The 21,746-nt window shown below is 43.3% G+C and overlaps 1 protein-coding gene across 5 annotated transcripts in view; it reads left to right on the top strand.

The window, feature by feature from the left end:
* Positions 1 to 21,746, top strand: part of CRHR2 (corticotropin releasing hormone receptor 2) — a 272,679-nt gene that overhangs the window by 196,945 nt on the left and 53,988 nt on the right. For all 5 annotated transcript variants that reach the window (XM_054016597.1, XM_054016598.1, XM_054016600.1 and 2 more), the window contains 4 exons: positions 6,724 to 6,841; positions 9,533 to 9,686; positions 10,835 to 10,895; positions 16,101 to 16,173. In XM_054016597.1, the coding sequence (XP_053872572.1) occupies positions 6,724 to 6,841; positions 9,533 to 9,686; positions 10,835 to 10,895; positions 16,101 to 16,173 (406 nt within the window). The remainder of the gene's footprint in view (positions 1 to 6,723; positions 6,842 to 9,532; positions 9,687 to 10,834; positions 10,896 to 16,100; positions 16,174 to 21,746) is intronic.

Raw genomic sequence — 21,746 nt, 5'->3', positions numbered from 1 at the left:
GAATTCTAGTAGATTGGTGAGGCATGATTTGCCTTTACAAAAACCATGTTGACTATTCCCCAACAAATTATATTCATCTATGTGTCTGACAATTTTGTTCTTTACCAGTTTGCCTGGTACTGAAGCCAGGCTACGGCCTGTAATTGCCGGGGTCACCTCTGGAGCCCTTTTTAAAAATTGGCATCCCATTAGCTATCTTCCAGTCATTTGATACAGAAGCTGATTTAAATGATAGGTTACAGACTACAATTAGTAATCCTCCAATTTCACATTTGAGTTCCTTCAGAACTCTTGGGTGAATACGATCTGGTCCTAGTGATTTATTACTGTTTAGTTTATCAGTTTGTTCCAAAATCTCCTCTAATGACACCTCAATCTGGGACAGTTCCTCAGAATTGTCACCTAAAAAGAATGGCTCAGGTTTGGGAATCTCCTTCACATCCTCAGCCGTGAAGACCAATGCAAAGAATTCATTTAGTTTCTCTGCAATGGCCTTAGCGTTCTTGAGTGCTCCTTTAGCATCTCTATCATCCAGTGGCCCCACTGGTTGTTTAGCAGGCTTCCTGCTTCTGATGTATTTTAAAAAAAATTGCTATTACTTTTTGAGTCTTTGGCTAGCTGTTCTTCAAATTCTTTTTTTGGCCTTCCTAATTATATTTTTACACTTCATTTACCAGAGTTTATGCTCCTTTCTATTTTCCTCACTAGGATTTCACTTCCACTTTTTAAAAGATGCCTTTTTGCCTCTCACTGCTTCAGGGCAGGGCTGGGCTTCAGCACAGGCGAGTGAGCCAGGCTCCGTGCTGGGCTTGTGTTACCCACTCTGCTCTAACATCGCTGCTCTTGTTACCTCCTCTAGCTGGATACACGTTAGCTTCGGTAGCTTAGCTGGTGCACAGCTTTTGCTGTGCAGACATACCCTGTGTTAAACCTCCTGCTTCAGGGCTGTGAGGAAGGTTTTGCTTCCTGTTAGTTAGGCACATGTGATGACTAGTGTTAGGGAACCATTTCCTCCCTTGCCTTCAGATTTCTTCTCGGCATAACTTGCCTGGAACTGCCATCTCTCCGATTTGTTTGCAGTCACAGATTGAGGGCCCTGCATTGTCCATTTAAGTGCTACTTTACCCTGCTCAGCTGAGATTGCTGAGTGCCCTGCCAAATATGTGTGTTTCACTGGGGTAGCCCAGGGTTGGATTGTGTGTTTAGGCACATACCCGACCAATGGTGGGGGCATAAACTGCACCACACCGCAAGTAGCCCCAGCAGGCAGCGTAACTAGAGCTGCATCTCTGATTTCAATTCATAGAATCATAGAACCATAGGACTGGAAAGGACCTCGAGAGGTCATCTAGTCCAGTCCTCTGCACTCATGGCAGGACTAAGTATTATCTAGATCATCCCTGACAGGTGTTTGTACAACCTGCTCTTAAAAATCCCCAATGATGGAGATTCCACTGCCTCCCTAGGCAATTTATCCCAGTGCTTAACCACCCTGACAGGTAGGAAGTTTTGCCTAATGTCCAAACTAAACCGCCCTTGCTGCAGTTTAAGCCCATTGCTTCTTGTCCTATCCTCAGTGGTTAAGAACAACAATTTTTCTCCCTCCTCCTTGTAATAACCTTTTATGTACTTGAAAACTGTTATCATGTCCCCTCTCAGTTTTCTTTTCTCCAGACTAAACAAACCCAATTTTTTCAATCTTCCCTCATAGGTTATGTTTTCTAGACCTTTAATCCTCCCCTGCTTCCTCCTGGATCCCAAAGTGTTAGTGACTTACTGCTGTTCATCTCAGCTCTGTTCATCTGTTCATCTCGGGGTTGGGCAGGGAAAGGGAAGCCAAGGCTGTGTTCCTCCCCCACCAAACTGTTCCTATGGCGGGGGGGAGTAAGCAGGCAAGTAGTGCCAGGGATAGCCTAGGTCTGGGTAGCTTGTGTAGCATTGTAAGAGGGGTTCTTCTTCCCCCGCGTGGCCATGCAGTCCAAGTCACTCTCTACCCTGCTGTGAGCACAACATGATGGCTAGACTATGCCGCACTGCGAGGTAGGGGAACCACTGCGAGGCTTGAGGACCTCAGTCTGAGGGCATGTAACTCTGTCCCTCAGGTGGCTGTTGCTCATATGGAATAAGACGACTCCTGCCACCAGCTAACAGAGTTCCTCCTTTAACACAGGTTGTAGAAGCTTGTGCCTTTGGTCCTGAGTTCTGTTCCCAAACCTACTGGCGCTTGCAGCTGTACGCTCTTAGCGTGCAGTGTATACTGTTGGCAGCAGTGAGGCACGGCCACGCTGGCCACCCTGCTCCTGCTCAGGTTTGGCCAGGCCGGCCCTCTGTCGTGACCAGGGGGAATAGCAGGGCCAAAGTTGAGTGAGTGGTGGTGCGATCTGGTTAAAGGAGGTGTCAGAGCTGCGCTGCTCAGGATTAACCCTGCGGCCTCTGTGCACCAGGTCGCAACACCACTTGCTGACTGTACATGCCTCCCCCCCACCCCATCACAACAAACGGAGGGGCCGCGGGGCCAAACCACAGTGGGCGCACTGGGCAGTGGGGCAGCCAGTGCTGCTGTTCCTCACCGCTGCTGTGGGTCTGGCTCCTGGGTCAGGGCTTTCCTTCTGGGGCCTGTGCAGCCTTGCACTACTTTCTGCAGCCTGTGTGCCCTCTCAGGGATGGGGAGTGATGCTGCCCCAGGGCAGGCTGGGAGGGAAAGCAGGGGCTGAGCGTGATAGCGCCTCACCTGCTGAGTCTGTGGGGCCAGCAGCTGCAGTGGGAGTGTCTCCACAAGGTTGAGGGAACGTACCACGGGAACAATTTCTTAGGGTGCCCCTGCCCACCCCACCATTCCGCTGAACCTGGTGGACTGCTATGAAGTGGTTCTGCAGTGTCACTTGTATTAGAGAGATTGAATTCATAGATTTGAGGTGAGAAGGACCTGGCTTCAGATCATCTGGTCTGATCCCTGCACATCGTCAATTATTACAATAGGCTTTTCCCAGCTCCTCAGTAGTCTCGATAGCTCTGCTGTGATGCTAACTGAATTCCTGAAGTCTGTGGATCACCTCCTTTCTGATTCCTACCGTTCATAGGACTGTGCAACAGGGAAATGTGAAGGGAGGGGAGAGCATCTAAACCTTTGACTTAATTATCCTTAACTAAGAAGGAGCAGTAAAGGACATGGATATAAGGATGGAATTAGGCAGAAGACATTTGTACCCTAGATCACTGGATTGTCCCTGCTGAAGGGAAAGGAGAGACATATTTGCACCCCAGGCTTCTGTAATTTTAAACTTGTGCTTTGGTTCCTTCCAGTGACAGGGCTGTACAGTTCCTATTCCAGCCACTGGCCTGTGGATACGTATCAAGGGTGGTAAACGGAGTAGAGAGGTCAGCAACTTCATTAGCAGTTTGAACAGGAGATTTCACTCTGACATAATGGTGACAGCTTTCCTCGTAATCCTTATGTTAGGCCCCGGGGGTTAATTATACACCAGCAAATCATAGCAGCGTGCTAACAATTCTGCAGCTGCAGCTGAGATGGCATTTCAGCGATGAGCCCCTGATCTCCTATTTCTTCCTAGTCCTCCCTCTGACACGTCCACTGTCATCCTGGGAAGGTATTTCCTGTGTGCCGCTATCCTGATTTCCCACGTATCTGCAAGCTGAGCTAAATCCTGCACAACGGCCATTGTCTACCCAACGTGCCGTGCTTCCTATTGACACAGAAAGGGACTTCGCTTGCCATGGTGCTTTGATTTTTTTTCATGTCATTTGTGCACAGGGTTTTGTAATCTACCATCTGTTGCTGGCTTAACCCATTTGGAGCTCCTTCTTTCTTTTTAAAATTCAATTTAATTATCTTTAACCCCTTGTGCCAGGCTGCAGATGCTGTCCTCTGTGTACAGGATGAGGAGGAATATCTCTATGGCCCAGCCACCTTTACCTTTGGGCCCAGCAGACGAGGATACCTGACTGGGGAGGAGATGGCTGGGCAGGAGCAGGGCCAGAGGAAGTGTGGAACTCATGACCGCAGGAGTTTTCTCATAGGAACATGGAGGGGAAGGATGGTCATGTGGTTAAGGCTTCCATAGAATATCAGGGTTGGAAGGGCCCTCAAGAGGTCATCTAGTCCAACCCCCTGCTCAAAGCAGGACCAATCCCCAGACAGATTTTTACCCCAGTTCCCAAATGGCCTCTTAAGGATTGAGCTCACAACCCTGGGTTTAGCAGGCCAATGCTCAAACCACTGAGCTATCCCTGCTCCATGGGGAGCAGGCTATCCCAAATTCCACTTACTGTGGGTTTTGTTGCACCTTCCTCTGAAGCATGAAAGCATCTATTGCCGGCTATTGCGAGGGCTGGGGCGTTGGACTAGATGGGCCAGGGATCTGGTTGAGCCTGCTAGTTCTCCTAGGCTAGGCCTCAGGAGATCGGGGTTCAATTCATGGCTGTGCCACAGACTTTTTGGGGCAGGTCATTTAATCTCTGTGAGCCTTAGTTCCCCATGCATTAAATGGTGATGATAATACTCCCTTTGGCAGTCTTGTCACTTCAGTGAGGCAGGGGTTTTCTCTCGTTGTGTCTGTATACGGCATCCAGCATACTGCGGCCCTTCTCTCAGGTGGGCCCTCTAAGTGCTACTGTTCTGTAAATACACAATCACATGCAATTGCAGTAAATGAGAGCACCTGTTGCATGTATCTGGGAACAGAACTCCCTCTGTATTATTGTGTTTGACTTGACTTCATTAATTTTCTATTGTTCTGCCCTACCATCTCTATACAGTCTATCTATTCCTCTGATGCTTGCTTCCTAGTGCTAATTTGTCACTGGTATTTCTCATCTTCTTCTGCCCCTGGCTACGCATGTTGCATTGTCTTACCGCTCCTGTGACTTTCAGTGGAGCAGTGTTTGGATTTTTAAAAACGCCAGTGCTTCTGACCCTCTGGGGACATAAACGTCATGCCTCCAATCAAGGAATAAAAATATTCAGCGCCCCAGGCTGTGTCTCGCATAAATATATTTTAAAAGTCTGTGCTGCTTTTAAAAATGTTCCTCACTCTAAATACACAGCAGGTTCCGTAAAGATCCGAACCGCAACATACTCCAGCAGATTGTGAGTGCGCCACACATGCTACCAACACCCCATCCCCCGAAATGCATTCTCAGTCTTGTTAAGGCCCAGCTGTTGCAAATTCTTGTGCACGTGCTCAACTTAAAGCATGTGAGCAGCCCTTTTGACGTCACCCGAGCTGCTCAGCGTGGTTAAAGTTAGTCAGGATCAGGGCCTTAATCACGCTCATGCACTCTTGATATTGTTTAGTTAGTTCATTATGATTTGTACTGGGCTAGCACCCTGGAGAAAGGATCAGGGATTCAGTATGCTACGTGCAGGGACAGTCTTTGCCCCAGAGACGTTATGGTCTGAGAGGCAGCAGGTGGACAGGCAGGGGGGGAGGATGAGGTAACAGTGAAGAGTTTACCAGAAAAAATGGAAGTCTCGGCACTATTGTTTATCTTCTGATCATGTGGGTGCTTTCTTTCTCCATCTTCCCCACCGCGCCACAATTCCAGGCATGCCCACTCATGCTTTCTCTCTCTACAGATCCCTGCACCAACCTGTCATTCGGTACTCATCCTTTCTTAACAGGGTGTGTTTTGAAAACAGAGCGGGGAGAAGTCTCACTATTTTATGTTGTTGTGGTAGCGCCTGACAGCCCCAGTCGTGGGCCGGGATCTCTCTGTGCTAGGCGCTGTACAAACAGAACAAAGACATTCCCTGACCAGAAGAGCTTGCAATTTAAGTATAAGGGAATGTCTACACTTAAATTGCTACGGCAACAAGTGCAACTGGAGCACTTTAGTGTAGACACTATGTATGCCGCAGGTAGGGGGTCTCCCGTCAGTGTAGGTAATCTACCAGACCAAGAGGCGGTAGCTCTTGTAGTGTACTGTCTACACTAGGGGGTTAGGTCAGAATAGCTGCATCTCTCACGGTTGCGGATTTTTTCATATCCCTGTGACACATAGCTATGCCAATGTAAGTTCCAGTTTAGACCAGCCCAGAGACCGTCAACAGGTGGATACAGGCCAGCAGACAGAAGAGCAGAAGGAAAATGAGATGACACTGGTGAGCATCATGGGCAGTCGTCTTAGCACCCCAGCTGTCTAACCATCGTTGGGCTTTTTGTTGTAGGCATCTTGGGAAAGGAGTTTTAAGGAGGATTTTAAGGCGGAAATGAGGTGGCTTTGTGGAGGGTTCTGGGGAGTTCCTCCCAAGCATGAGACACAGCATGGGAGAAAGCACAAAGGTGTTTGTTTGAAGGTTTAACAAGTGGGCATTGAAGGCTGGCATTGTTGGCTGATCAGAGGCAGGAATCAATGTTTCAGTAGCATGTGAGAAGTGTTAGGTAGCTTGGGATAGGCTGTGGAGGGCCTCGAAAATAAAGGTAAGTAGCTTGTGTTTGTTCAACTGATTCTTTAATTTGTTTGAATTATTTCTATTGGCCAGCTATTCAAATGGCTTTGCATTTTGAACTTCCCTCGGTAGTTTTCATATAGAATCATAGACATCTTGCACTGGAAGGGATCTCAAGAAGTCCACTCCCTAGCTGAGGCAGGATTAATGCACATGTGCTATTGACACATGCCACAACTTACCAAAGGCAAACAATGAAGATTTGCGGTGAGCATTGTATACTGACTCATATCTTTCCCTTTTTCCACCGTTAGGAGCATCAGATGCCTGCGAAATATTATCCACTGGAACCTGATCACCACATTCATTCTGCGGAATGTGATGTGGTTCCTGCTTCAGATGATTGATCATACCATACATGAAAACAATGAGGTATGTGATGTGGCTACGGTATCCACTTGTCATGGGCACACTGAATTATTTATTTAGATGTATAAAAATACTACAAAGGGTAGCATCCATATGTTCTCTGCACCCTTAAAATAACTTTAAAAAGTTTGAGTGCATAAACAATATGTGTTGATCGGATAAATATTCATACCTTTTCACTGTTGGTTTCCTTGCGTATTCAGTAACTTCATATAGTGCATTATGGTCTAAGAGAATGTAATACAATCTAGTGCATTGAAAACAGATTATGGAGAGCAGTATACCCTGTCCATCTGTCTATCCCATTATATAGAAGCATTGATGCCTCTAATGAGTAAAGTGGTTTTATATTTACTCCTGTGTCTTTAGCAAATTATCTGATACTCTGGCTCATGCAAAAATCTGCATTAAATTCAAGTATCAGGGGGTAGCTGTGTTAATCTGTATCCACAAAAACAATGAGGAGGCCGGTGGCACCTTAAAGACTAACAGATTTATTTGGGCATAAGCTTTCGTGGGTAAAAAAACCACTTCTTCAGATGCCCCCACATCTGAAGAAGTAGGTTTTTTACTCACGAAAGCTTATGCCCAAATAAATCTGTTAGTCTTTAAGGTGCCACCGGACTCCTTGTTGCATTAAATTCAGACATTGTCATGTCAGTAAGTGATGTGACATTTATCAACTTGGTCATTCGGGGCCTGATTCACCTCTCATGACTGACTTTGAGAAGGACTTTACCCATTGGAATCACTGGGATGATTGCAGAGTTAGGAGTCATTCAGCGTGAACAAGAGTATGAGTATTGGGCCCTTGAATAATAATAATAATACATAGCTCTTTTATGGGGATTTTCATCAATACATCTCAAAGTGCTCTATAAAGGAGGTCAGTATCATTCTCCCCAGGTTACAGTAAGGCTTGGAATACTGGAAAAGTTCCAGAAGCCTGGAAGAAAGATAATGTCGCCAATATTTAAAAAGAGTAAACAGGGTGACCCAGAGAATTATAGGCTGGTCAGTCTGATGGTGATCCTGGGCAAGATAATGGAGCAGCTGATTTGGGACTTGATTAATATAGAATGAAAGGAGGGCAATATTATTGATGCCAGACAACATATTTTTGATGAGACTACAAGTTTAGTTGATAAAGGTAACAGTGTTGGTGTAATATACTTAGACTGCTGTAAGGCATTTGACTGGATACTTCTGACAGTTTGTGTAAAAAAGCTAGAAAAATAAAATTAACATGGCATACATTAAATGGAGTAAAAACTAACTAAATGATAGGTCTCAGAACGTAATTGTAAATGTGGAATCATCATCAAACAGATGTATTTCTAGTGAGGTTCCGCTGGGGTCAGTTCTTGGCTCTATGCCATTTAAAATTTTTAGGAATGATTTGGAAAAAAACATAAAAGAAAGTTTGCAGATGACATAAAAATTGGGGGAAGTGGTAAATAACGAAGAGGACTGGTCACTGATAGAGAGTGATCTGGATCACTTGATCAGCTGGGCTCAAGCAAACAATGTGTTTTAATATGGGTGAATATACACATCTCGGAAGAAAGAATGTAGGCCCTACTTACAGGATGGGGACTCTCTCTTGGGAAGCAGTGACAATGAAAAAGTTCTGGGGGTCGTGGTGGATAATCAGCTGAACATGAGCTCCCAGTGTGATGCTGTGGCCAAAAGGGCAAATGCAGTTCTTGGATTCATAAAGAGGGGGATATCGAGTGGGAGTAGAGAGGTTATTTTACCTCTGTATTTGGTACTGGTGGGACCACTGCTGGAATCCTGTGTGCAGTTTTGGGTCCACAAAGCAAGAAGGATGTTGATAAATTGGAGACGGTTCAAAGAAGAGACACACAAATAATTAAAGGATTAGAAAACATGCCTTTATAGTAACAAACCCAGTCTAGGTCTACACTACGGGGGGGGTTTCGACCTAAGATACGCAACTTCAGCTAAGCGAATAGAGTAGCTGAAGTTGCGTATTTTAGGTCGACTTACCTGGCTGTGAGGACAGCGGCGAGTCGACCGCTGTCGCTCCCCCGCTGACTCCGCTTCCGCCTCTCGCTGCGGTGGAGTTCTGGAGTTGACGGCAGAGCGATCGGGGATCAATTTTATCATGTCTACACTAGACGTGATAAATCGATCCCCGATAGATCGATCGCTACCCGCCGATCTGGCGGGTAGTGAAGACGTGCCCTTAAACACTTCAATCTATTTAATTTAACAAAGAGGGTTAAAGGGTGAGTTGATTACAGTCTATAACTCCAAAATGGGGAACAAATATTTAATAATAAACTCTTCAATCTAGCAGAGAAAGGTATCATACAATCCAATGGCTGGAAGTTAAAGTGAGACAAATTGGAACTAAGATGTACATTTTTAATGATGAGAGTAATTAACCATTGGAACAACTTACAAACAATTGTGCTGGATTCTCCATCACAGACCATTTTTAAATCAAGATTGGATGTTTTTCGAAAAGATCTGCTCTAGGAATTATTTTGGGGCCGTTCTCTAAGCTGTATTAGACAGGAGGTCAGACTCGGTAATCACAATGGTCCCTTCTGGCCTTGGAATCTGAGTTTTGACTTCATGGGAGTAGAATTAGTCTAATGCTGAGTGATTTAAAAACAACAACAAATCATCCAGGGTTTAAAATGGACTTGTATATTTTTGTTCCAGCTCTGGTGTCGGTGTATTACAACAATCTACAATTATTTTATGGTGACCAACTTCTTCTGGATGTTTGTGGAAGGCTGCTATCTACACACTGCGATAGTGATGACTTACTCCACAGATAAGCTGAGGAAATGGGTCTTCCTCTTCATAGGATGGTGTAAGTGCCGTGTCCTTTTAAACTCCTGTACTATAGGACAGTCAGTGTTAAAGAAGCGATATAACCAAGATTGACAACAACAAAAAATCCCAGAGAAGTGATATTTTTGTCATTCAAATCTCACCCCATTTAACAAAGGCAAATATCAGAACAGGTTGAGTTAAATGTTGATATTTAAATATACTTTAATGTCACAGCTCAACGCGGGCCAATGAGTGAAAGATTATGGCTGAGGTCTGCGTCTTTCACTCAGATCATTGTGATTTTATTCCCAACCATGGCTGGGGTTAAGGCAGGAGCATCAGGTGCTGTGTGCATGACTCAGCAGTTTCAAGGGGCAGCAGTTCACAGTGGTGTTGCTTCCGGTTGATCAGCCTTCCCTAAATTGTCTGTATTTGTTTAACACCACAGTGCTCTCAGAATAGCGGGAAACAGGAGACATTGTCCCTGGCCTTACAGGCCCTTACAGCCTTAAAACAGACAAAACAAATCAGACACAAGGAAAAACACTTCAGCATGGAATTAATTGGGCCGCTTTCCGTGCAGGAACAATGTTGCTGCTGCATTTGAGGTCACTAGGGGCTAGATTGTCTTCCTAAAACACAGCCTTTAACAAAGGGTGGTATGTGCCTGTGCAACCCCAGGAGAGGCATGGGGAAGGAAATGTGGCTCCTAGCTTGTTCCCAGGAATTAGTAATCTATGGGTGTCCTAATTAAATTACTACCCCCAGCTCAGCTCTGCTGGCCGGAGCATGAGGTTGCAGCCTGGTAATACAACTCAGATAATAAACCCCCCAGAAAGCTCAACCTGCCTTTAAGATATCGCGTGGAACGAAGAAAACCTTTTATGATTCGTCCAGAACCTCCTGCTGTTTCTTAAGTAGCTTTTCAATTTTTCTGTAATTGTTGTCATAATCTGCCTCTTATAGAACAATGGCACTAAAACTGTGAAAAGCTCTCGTCTTGCTAGGATTTCTATTCCTTTTACATAAAACTAGTTAGCAGATGCATGAGGTCTATAGCCCATGGCCAAAGGCAGGTATCAATGTTATTCCTTATATTCCCCGCCCCCAACACACACATACTGACTGACAGTGTTCTGTATGTGTGTGTGGATTGTGACTTACTCTTGATCTTTTTTTTTTTAGGTATTCCTTGTCCAATCATTGTTGCCTGGGCCATTGGCAAGCTCTATTATGACAATGAACAGTAAGTAATGTTAACGATTTTATTTACATAAACAAGTTACCAGACAGCATAAACATATCCAGTGCCAGAAGCAATTATGCTAAAAGTTACATAGACTGTGGAGATGAAAACTAACAGATGTGGCTGTCTCATTCCCACTGATCTTCAGAATCGACAACTTCAAAAAGTTCTGACCTCAGCTTGAGTGAACACCCCGAAGTTAAAAGGCTTATCTAAAATTCCTGGGCCAAATCCCGAAATCCTTCCTGAATAGCTTTTATTCAGGTAAAACTCCTTCAGTGGGACTGAGTTAAAACTACTGAGTTAAGGATTTGGCCTTTTGAGATCACAGAACTAGGTTGTAAAAAGAACAGGAGTACTTGTGGCATCTTAGAGCCTAACAAATTTATTTGAACATAAACATTCGTGGGCTACAGCCCACTTCATCGGATGCATGTAGGTTGTAACGGTTCCAAGAACAGTCTTCATGGTATTGCAGCTTAATCATATTAAACAAAGGGCCCACATACTGGCTTTGATCCCACGCAGCGCTGGTGTTATACATATAAGGACAAGGTAAAATGTGACGGGCAGGATGGGAAGCACCAGGGAATCTGATTTTACATTGAGAGCAATTGTACAGAGCCAAGTTATCCCTGCCTAGTAGCAGGAATAATTCTGCTGCATTAACAAATAGGAATCACACTTAAACTCCATATCCTCACAGATGCACCCATTCCCTATCCATGCTCCATTCCTTTTTGCCCCGTATGCTAGCAAATAAGGCAGTGGCCACACAAGGGGGTTGCATTAGTATCACTCGGTATGGAGGATGATACCTAGTGCTTAGTCTTTCTTGCCCTCCGATATAGCTAGCTTCCATTCACATTTGCACTGGCGTACCATAACCTTGCACAACCTGCAATGCCCCATGAACAGACTTTTGAGATCAATGCCATGACTTCAAATGATTTTATATTGGGCAAGACCACAAAGCATCCAGTCCTCTGCCCACCCGACTAGTATCCGGAAATGCTTATGAACTGGAGCATGAAACATTCTGTAATGTCAGGCACCCATCAGAGAGGCTGAGGATATATGTACTTCTGCACTCTATCAGAGACTGAGATATCAGGTGCTGTTCTCCAGGAGATCTTACCCATACAATCCTGCAGATACAATGAAGCTCATATAAATGAATAGCTGATAAGGGAATAAAGCTGTTCTGTTCTTCACATTTATATTAATGGTATACACAGGGTAAGACTTAGCATATCTTAATGAACTAAAACAAAAGCAAGAGATGAATTGTTTGCCAGTGCTTTGCTGATTGCTATAAATATGCATGCATTTTCTACGACATTACGTTTGTTTAATCAGGTGGTATAGCTAATAACTCCTACTAAGCAGAAAAATTAAAGCACAGATCAAAACGTTTTTTAATCAAAAGTCTACTTAACTCTAACTCCTTCTGGATGAGTCAGCCCAGATGTTCAGACTACATTCTGTTCGTCACGGCTCCAGAAGTCTTTCCATGTGCTGAAAAGATACAGAAATAATGGCTGAAATGTGAAATACATAAATCTGTGCCAATGTAAGGCTAAGAGTAAAGCTTGATTCTTTGTTTTTGAGAAATTAAGTGGAATCAGCTCTGCCAAGCCAGGCTGACTCTTATGATCACATGGGATGTGCTCAGCCTATTCAGACATGGAGAAATAACATGTGACTTCTCCCATGTGATCTAACCTAACAAACCAAATTCAGATGTGAAATACAGAACAAACAGCAGCCTCCAAAAATGTTCAGATAAACCGGGGCGGGGGGGATCTCCAAAAGTTCCTATGGACTGTTCAAAGTCAAGGACAAAATGTGACTATATTGCTATTAGTTTGGGGAAGCAATTTGAAATCTAACCAAGGAGGATTGGAAGTACTTTTGTGGTTCAAGCTGTGTAGCTCTAAAGATAATAAAATCAATAAGATTGCAGCCACAAGGAAGAATAGATATGCTTAAATAATGAATGATTCCATGAAACCAAATGAAAAGCTCCTGATTTCACCTGCATTACAGCCTTTGATCAATATAGGGAAAAATCTGATTTAGGATTATTGAGAACATCTTGTCCAGTGATTAACTCTGTGGTAGAATCTGGCTACCCTCCAGAAGAGAAGTACTATAGGCACCATGTAAAAACAACCAACAAGTGATGAAGAGCTACTTCTATAGCAATTTCAGTGATGGACAATCTGTAAGGATAAGAGCAGTAATAAAAATCCCATTAACAATGATGAAAGGACAGTGATATTTGAGTTATGTAAAGTCCTATCAGGGAAGCATGGGGGAATATTAATTAGCATTATTCAGTGTGCAGGTGTTCCTATTTCTTTCATCCTAACGAGATCTACTCAGTGGCTTGTCCTCCCTGACATTGAAAAAGCTTTTGTTTGTTCTTGGAGGAGGGTGGAAGGAGGCAGGGAATGGGGGGAATGCATATGTTGTTATAGCAGTTTTTTCATGGCTCTCCACTACAGATATAATTGTCATACCCACCCTATCGAAAAACCCAAATAAACAAAATAATAACTTCCCTGGGATTAGGAGGTGGAAGTCCCAGGGGGGTTGGTTGTTTGTTGTACAAAAAAAAAAAAAAAAAGCCCCAGGATTGGGGCCTTAGTTTGGATTTAAAGGTGAAAATTAATGTAGGTAAAGGGAGAAAATCTAGGTCACTGAATTATATCAGTTGCATTGATATATGCCACCTGATATCTACTTAATTATAAATTCTTTGGGGCAGGGATTGTCTTTTTGTTCTGTATTTTCACAGCACCTATCACAGAGGGGTCCTGGTCCATGACTGGGGCTCCTAGATACTACCTTGGTGTAGATAATGCTTTTATTCTATGAAATATGAATTCTACACTAGAATGGATGTATTGGTTCCAAAGAACTGGACCAGTTGCATTGGCAGTAACTTCTTCCCCAAAAATCTCAGGGCATTAGCTGCTGGCTCTCCACTGGCTACTCCTTGGTCTTTGAGTTCCTTCATAGGCCTCAGTCAAACTCATTATTAGTCCCACTGGGATTCCTTGACCAGCACAGGCTGCTTTCCAGAAGGTCCTTTCCTGAAGGTCTCAGACAGTTCAGTTCTTTTTCCTTGATAGCTTCCCCAAACTCCTCCAGGTCCTGGCAGCTTCACTGAAACTCTTGTTTCCTTTCCTTGATACATCCCACAATACCCTTCTTTGTCCACACACTGCTCCAGCAAGTCATTCTTTTTGTCTTCCATGCCATTTTTTGAGGAGAGTGGGGAGGTCTCACTTCCAATTGGATAATAATTTGGGCAGCAAGAAACAGCTCTTTCCAATTGCTTCTCTCAGTGTCAAATTTTGGAAATGTTTTTGCAAATAGTTATCAGGTTGCACAAAGCTATATTGTGTGCAACCAGGAATAACATTTTAATAACTTATCAGACAACTTAGTGCAAATGATTCAAAATGATCTCATTCAATCTGATTTTATTGTGGATATCAAGCTGAGAAAAGGCAAGTAATTGTAGGACAGCCTGAATTCTGGCGTTTGAGAACTATTGCACCTGTTACATTTTTGAAATGTTTCTCTAATAAGAAAATGTTCTTCTCGATGTGTGCCATGAATGCTGTGCCATCGACAAATATATTCTCTTAGTCTAGGAGTCATTAGCAGGCCACCTCCATATCAGAGAAGATTTTTTTTTTGCCACTGCAGTTCTTAAAGTAATTCTGCTTGAATCATGCTTTCCTTCAAACCAGCTCATTTGTCTCATTTGCCTGTTATTTCTTTCTTGTCTCCTAGACTATGAGCTCCTCAGGATAGAATCATAGAACCATAGGGTTAGAAGGGACCACAAGGGTCATCTAGTCTAACGCCCTGCCAACGATGCAGGGTAGAGATTGTTATTTACTATATGACTGTTTTGTACTATATGATTGGGGCCCCAACCTGTATCTGTCTCTGTCATCTAGACTGTAAACTCCTTGGGGGCTGGGAATGTCTTTATTTTCATGTCTTGGCTTTCTAAGCATTGTCTGTGCTTTACACATAATCAGATGTTGCATTGTACCATGGCCATAAACCAACTGACAACGTGGCCGTCTATGAAATCACCGTAGCAAATGGGAATAGAAGTCATAACTCTGAACTCCAAAAAGAACACATCACTTGACTTGGGTTACAAACTCCCATGACCCATGTAGGAGACCTTAAAGGGCTTGTGACATATTGAGGTCAGGGTTCAAGATGTCATACCCTCTTGTCTGTTAGACACTGGAAACAGGAACTGGGCTACTTGGATTCCATCCACTAAAAGGTATACACAAAAGCCAGTATATGGCAGTATGAAAGTACAGGTTTAGTTTGCCATGTATCAAAGAAAGAAATTAGTTGTTCATCATTAACATAGGATTGGAAGTGAGTTCCTGGGTCATTGACACCAGTCCCTTGATATCTAAGGCAATCCTGTCATATAATCATATAACAGAAATGAAGACAAAGTAAACCCTCTGCAACGACACTGCAGTACGTGACTCTGGTTTATTGACCTTCCGTTAACTCCCGTTGCCTTTTAACTGAAGTTCAGTGAATTTCCCTGGAATTATATTGGATGAGAATGCTTGTCAGACCAGCTAGCTTTAAATGGGTATGTCTTTGTTGCACTCCGGGGTTGGAAACTTTGCCTGTTCAAGGCCCATAGGTTGGATTCCCTGTTTACACACAACCAGGGTTTGGAAAAGTCTTCCTGTGGATTTAGAGGCCTTTGCATAAACAGACTTTCCTTGAATCATTTGTGAGCACTGATTTAGGAAGCTCAGGGGACAGGAGGTTTCATTCAAAGGAAGAGCCCTCTTTCTGACATAGCGGGTTACAATTTGCAGCATAAGTTCTGCATCTGCACTGAGGATGCTCACATCCTCCTTTATAGCTGATCTCAAAACATTCTCATGTTTCCAGGCAAATGTTTCAGCCAGAAACTGAGCGGGAACATGCCTTGGCTGCCCTCAGCAAAAACTGGGGCTCGGATTTGTGTCCAGTGAAAGCTTTGAGAGGAGAAAAGTGGCGCAGTTGCATGTTGGCTATGTAATTAAACACACAAGCATTTCAGGGGTATAAGTGCATATCTCCCTAAAGGGGTACATAATCTGAATATGGGATATGCATGAACGTTTGTAAACCATAGTTTTTCTCTTACAGATGCTGGTTTGGAAAGGAACCAGGGAAATACATAGACTACATATATCAAGGCCCAGTGATTCTCGTTCTTCTGGTAAGACCATGCGTGGGACTAAGAGGCAATAATGAAATGATCTTATAGGCACTTGCTGTCTTCCAGGTGTAATTAACTAAAACAAAACAACCGGTGAACAAAACCTGGGGAAATGATCTGAGGGTTTCAGGAGAGAGCTCTGAAGGCAGGTGCGTTAGGTAACGTGTTGTGTGAGCTGGCACCTAACTGGTTAATGAAGAGCCCAGTGTAGTGTTAACAGGCTAACTTATTGCTGTCTTACAGCGCTTCCTACCTGCAGACCTTTAGCTGCTGCTAGCCTTGGTTTACGCAGCAGCTGGTGCAAACAGGGTTGAGTCCTGCCTGACAAACATAGAACAATCTCTCTTCCCCTCCTCCACATACGCATGGGGCTAGGTGGCACTGGATGGGAAGGGGGCACAGCCAGGATAACAGTGATGTGCAGTTTCATCACATCCCGGCTACACCTCCTGGGGTGGGGATTCTGTGGAGCCCTCGATGGCCTGGGACAGAATTCCGCTTTATGCACAGGGAGCCTGGATGGTTCGAAGAGATGCAGCTGGCACCTGTGCCAGCCAGGATGAATCTAGCCCCTCGTTTGTGTCCATCAGTTAATTACTGAGTTCTTGCATCTTCAAGCTGGTGGCAGTCGTGTCTGTAATGAACCTATCCCCCTGGGAGCTGGAATAAGCACTTAGAACGATATGACTGGTCACGTGTGTGAGCCGTGTGCTGCTTAAGCCACACTGCAGTGTAGGTGATGAAGCTCAGTATATTGCTGTTAAGATTGGAGGGTATGTCTACACTCCAGTCATAGGTGTGATTGCAGCTCGGTTAGACGTACCTGAGCTAGCTTTGATCTAGCTAGTTCGGGTACCAATAGCAGTGAAGTCTCAGCAGGGGCTGTTTCAGCATGGGTTAGCTGCCAGAGTAACTACCCCGGGTTCCAAGCAGGCTTGTACAGCCAATGCTAAACTTCATGCTGCCATGGCTTCACTGCTGCCTGTACCTGAACTAGCTAGGTTTAAACTCACTTGACCCGCAGTCACCCGCCTTACTTCCTTGATTACAGTGTGGACGTTCCATGAGGGGCAAAGAATATCAGAAATTCTCTCCAGTATTCTCGGGGCACCCATCAACAAGTTTTTATACTAAATAAAGTATCAATTAATCTCCCTGAAACGACTTCCTCTAATTCAGCTGGCTGTCCATGTCCTTATCAGGTTTCCTCATATTATTTATACAAACAGTGTACACATTATATTTCCCACTTAGTTGTAACTGCGGTATCAACACACTTCAGACACATTGGGCCGGAGTTTCTAAAGAGCGCATCTTTAGAGCTGCTCCGAAATTTTTAGTTTAAATGTTTTTTAACCAAAAATGCTGGGTTTGTTGAAATCGAAACTTTCAAAATTGTGACCATTTAGACAACATTTTGTTTTAAAAAACTGAAATGAAACACGTCAATAATGTGAAAAGCATCCAATTTTAGTGTTTTCAGAATGGACCTTTTCGATTTTTTGTTTTGAAACAAAATTCGTTGTTTTTATATAAAAAGTCAAGTTTTGTTAAAAAGTCAAAATTAAGAACTAAATGTTTTAGTTTTTATTAAAAAAAATGTTTGGGTTGACACCACACCAAAGTAAGTTTTTCAGAATTTTGTCATGTGGGAAATAATGAAACTTTTGGTTTTGTTCCATCCTGGGATGGAAAAAAAAGTCAAAATTGCAGCATTTCCTGTGACAATCCAGTTCCTGCCAAGGTCTCTCAGCTCCCATTGGGACACTGAAAAAAAGTAGCTAAGTTCTTTTGGGAAATGACCTTTTTTTAAAAACAAACTTCTCCTTCCCCCTCCATGCTGTTGGCATTATTGACATTTTTGATTTCTCATGACTTTTGTGTGTGTTTTAATAGATGTGTTTATCAACATTTGTACTTACCAAAACTCTGGTTTTTGTTAAATGGAAAATGTGCACACTTAGCAGAAGTTGCTGCAAGTGCTCAGTGCCTGGGAGTTCTCACTGCAATACTTGTGGCCATATTTTCCCATCCAATATACCAAGTTCTTCTGAAAATCTGGCCATAGATGTCACAATGGGAGCTGCTAGCTGACTAGCAGTTTTCAGAACTTTTTCCAAATGTTCACATTTTTCCTTTACTGGAAAACAGCTTTTTGGTTAATGAACAAGTTTGATTAAAAATTTCTATTGGAAAAATAACACCCAAAATCACAAAAACTTGACAGACTTCCATACAGTAGAGCCCCCATTTCATGAACTGATAGAGGAGTTCAATTTTATGAATTTCTCAGTGTTATGAACATCTCAAAATTACGGTAGATGCGAAGCTTAAGTTGCTGTATGGTGCACTATGTTGCTTTCTTCTTGTCCTGCAGACCAGTGCAAAGCAATTTCCAATGCATGGAAGGCATCGGAATATGAAGGGATGTCAATTTGTTGTTCACTGACCTCACTTTCACTATGTGATATTTATTTTTACTATTTTTTCATTCATAAGACGGGTGTTTGTAACATCGCGCTTCTCTTGTAATGTCAGGTTTTTTTGCAAATTATTTCCATTTAGAGAAAAGTCGATTTTCCAACAACAACAAAAAGCTTTTTGTTAACCTTCTCTAATTAGTATCTTTCTGGCAATGCAGAATAAGCTAATGTGTCTTTGTAGCTGAAGCATGCCACTGGACAAAGTGTCTTAAACTGGGACCCTGCAAACAAATGAGACTGATACCTTTTATTATCTTTACTTTTACAGCATTTGTAAACGCTCAGATGGGTCATGATCCTGCAGCTGACTTTGTGCAGACACACATCTTGGCCTGTGCAGAGCCCCTCTGAAGTTTGTCCACATGTAGTCAATTGTAGGATCAACGCCTTGGGCTTGTGACAATTAGAAGATTGACACCTTTTGTCTCCATCCTCTATATAAAATATACTTACTTGCCATTCATAAAGCACTCTGAGATCTTCTGATGAAAGCAACTACATAAGTGCAATCTATTTTGTTGCTGTTGCGTATGTTTTGTTTAATAGCCTTTGGCAAGTACAAAGTGGATAATTATAAAATGGCAGACATGTAATAGGAAGTTTAAAATTGAGTTTTCAGCTGGTGATTAAGCAATTAGATCATTAGTTATTCCACTGCATTTGCAGGCATCTAATCAAGTGATGACTAAAGCTCACAAGTGTTGTGTCTTTTGTTTGTTTGTTTTTAGATAAGGGAGTGCAGTAGATCTCATATACTTGGACTTCAATTAAGCATCTGACACAGTAGCACATGGGACGTTATTAGTTAAATTCGGGAAGATGGGGGTCAGTACAAGAACTGTAAGGTGGATAAGGAGCTGGCTAAAGGGAAGATGGCAACGGGTTGTGCTGAAAGGTGAATTGTTGGACTGGAGGGAGGTTATTAGTGAAGTTGAAGGATCAGTCTTGAGACCAATGTTGTTCAATATTTTTATTAACAACCTTGGCACAAAAAGTAGGAGTATTACTGATGATACCATGGTGGGAAGTATCATCAATACAGAGGAAGATAGGAATGTTCTACAGGAAGATCTGGATGGCCTTGAAGATTGAAGTGACAGAAACTGGATGAAATTCAATAGCCCAAAGTCCAAAGTCATGCATTTAGGGTTTAATAATAAAAATTTCTGCTACAAGGTGGAGGCTTATCGGTTGAAAGTCACAGAGGAGGAAACAGACCTGGGTGTGTGGACTGATCACAAGATGACTATGAGCTACTAATGTAGTGTGGCTGTGAAAAAGGCAGATGCAATCCTAGAATGTATCAGGCAAGAAGAGAGAGAGAAGTATTAATGCCATTGTACACTGCACTGGTAAGACCTCATTTGGAATGTTGTGTAACATTCTGGTCACCCATGTTCAAGAAAGATGAATTCACAGTGGAAAAGGTTCAGAGAAGAACTACTAGGATGACCAGAGGAATGGAGGGCCTATTTTATGAGAGGAGACTGGAAGAGCTTGGCTTGTTTAGTGGGGGTGAAGAGCTAGTTAAGCTAAAAGACAATATTGGCACAAAAACAAATGTGACAAACTGGCCATGAACAAATTCAGGCTGGAAATTGGAAGGTTTCTAACCAGCAGAGGAGTGAGGTTCTGGAACAGCCTTCCGAATAGAAGTTGTGGGGGGCAAACAACTTAATTAATTTTGAGAGAGCTGGACAAATTCATGGGTGTGATTGTATGATAGGGTTGCTTGTGGTGGTAGGGGGAGGGCTCAACAACCCTGTGATTCTTTTAAGGTTTGTCTTATGTTCCTAAAAGCTCATGCTTCAGGATTTTAGCTGGCCACCTGCAGGGGTCAGGGGATTTCCCCCTCCCCCCACATGTATTCTTTTTCTTGTTTTGTTTTTAATCTCCTTCCTCTGAAGCATGGGAGATGGCCACAGCTGGAGATGAGACACTGGGTGAGGTAGGCTGGAGCTCTGCGATGGTACTTTGCTGGCTGGTTCTTGCTCACATGCTCAGGGTCTAACTGATCACCATATGTGGGGTCAGGAAGAAATTTTCTCCCAGGTCAGACTGACAGTGACCCTGGGGTTGGTTGGTTGATTTGTTTTTGTGCCTTCCTCTGCAGTATGTGGGTCACTTGCCAGGATTATCTGGGTATAGCTCACTTAATTATTTCCCTGCCATTGCAGGGCACTGGTGCACCTTGGGCACTGGTGCACCTTGGTCCCTCCTATTCCCTTCCTGTGGCACATAATAGTCTAGTTTCCTGTGGGCTGTGATACTTTGGTCTAATTTAGATTGGTGGGTTTAATGTGCAGATGTGGGTGGTGGTGGTGGCCTGTGACATACAGGAGGTCAGACTAAACTATTTGGTGGTTCCTTCTGGCCTTACACTCTGGCTCAATCTTAATTGAGTACAAACCTCTCCAACACCATGGATTTTTATACCATCTCCCTGGTGCTTTTTGGTGCAATTATATGCTTGATATAAAAACAAATCAGTAAGTGTCTGGGAGGCAGGGTGGTCGTGCGGATAGCACACTGCTCTGGGAGTCTGGAGACCTAAGTTCCTACCTCTTTTGCTGATTTTAGTGCAAGTCCCTTCATCTCTTTGTGACATAGTTTCTTCTTCTGTGATGAAGCTTGCCCTCCTTCATAAATTGTTTTGCGGTCGACAGAGGAAAAGTGACATTAAAGAATTAAATATATTATTATGATTTAACGTTACATTTCTGACTTTTCCATGATCATTCGATTGACCATGAACAAGTTGCTCACCTACATACGTTACACCCTTCTGCAAACATGAAACCTGGGATGGGCAAGTAGAGCACAAAATAGCAAGTTCTTCCACAAGGAGTTTTCCTTGTGGGTGCTCCACTTTAGGTGAATCTGCACCCCTGCTCTTGTAATTGGACATTTTTAGTAGCAGTGCCTCATGGTTTGCACATGCACTGTGTCATCTCAGGCGGTTACATAGCACTTTGCGACCAACCCTCCCTCAGTTCCTTCTCTACCGCCCTCAGCTTGAATGGACTAATTAGCAGCACCTCTGAGCTTTATCTTTAGTCTAGCTTTAACTTTAGAGTACTTGTTAGTTAA

Source organism: Malaclemys terrapin, chromosome 2 (assembly GCF_027887155.1).
Source record: "Malaclemys terrapin pileata isolate rMalTer1 chromosome 2, rMalTer1.hap1, whole genome shotgun sequence".
Classification (NCBI taxonomy): domain Eukaryota; kingdom Metazoa; phylum Chordata; order Testudines; family Emydidae; genus Malaclemys; species Malaclemys terrapin.
Note: the sequence above shows the minus strand (reverse complement) of the source record. Positions and strands in the feature narration are given on the sequence as shown.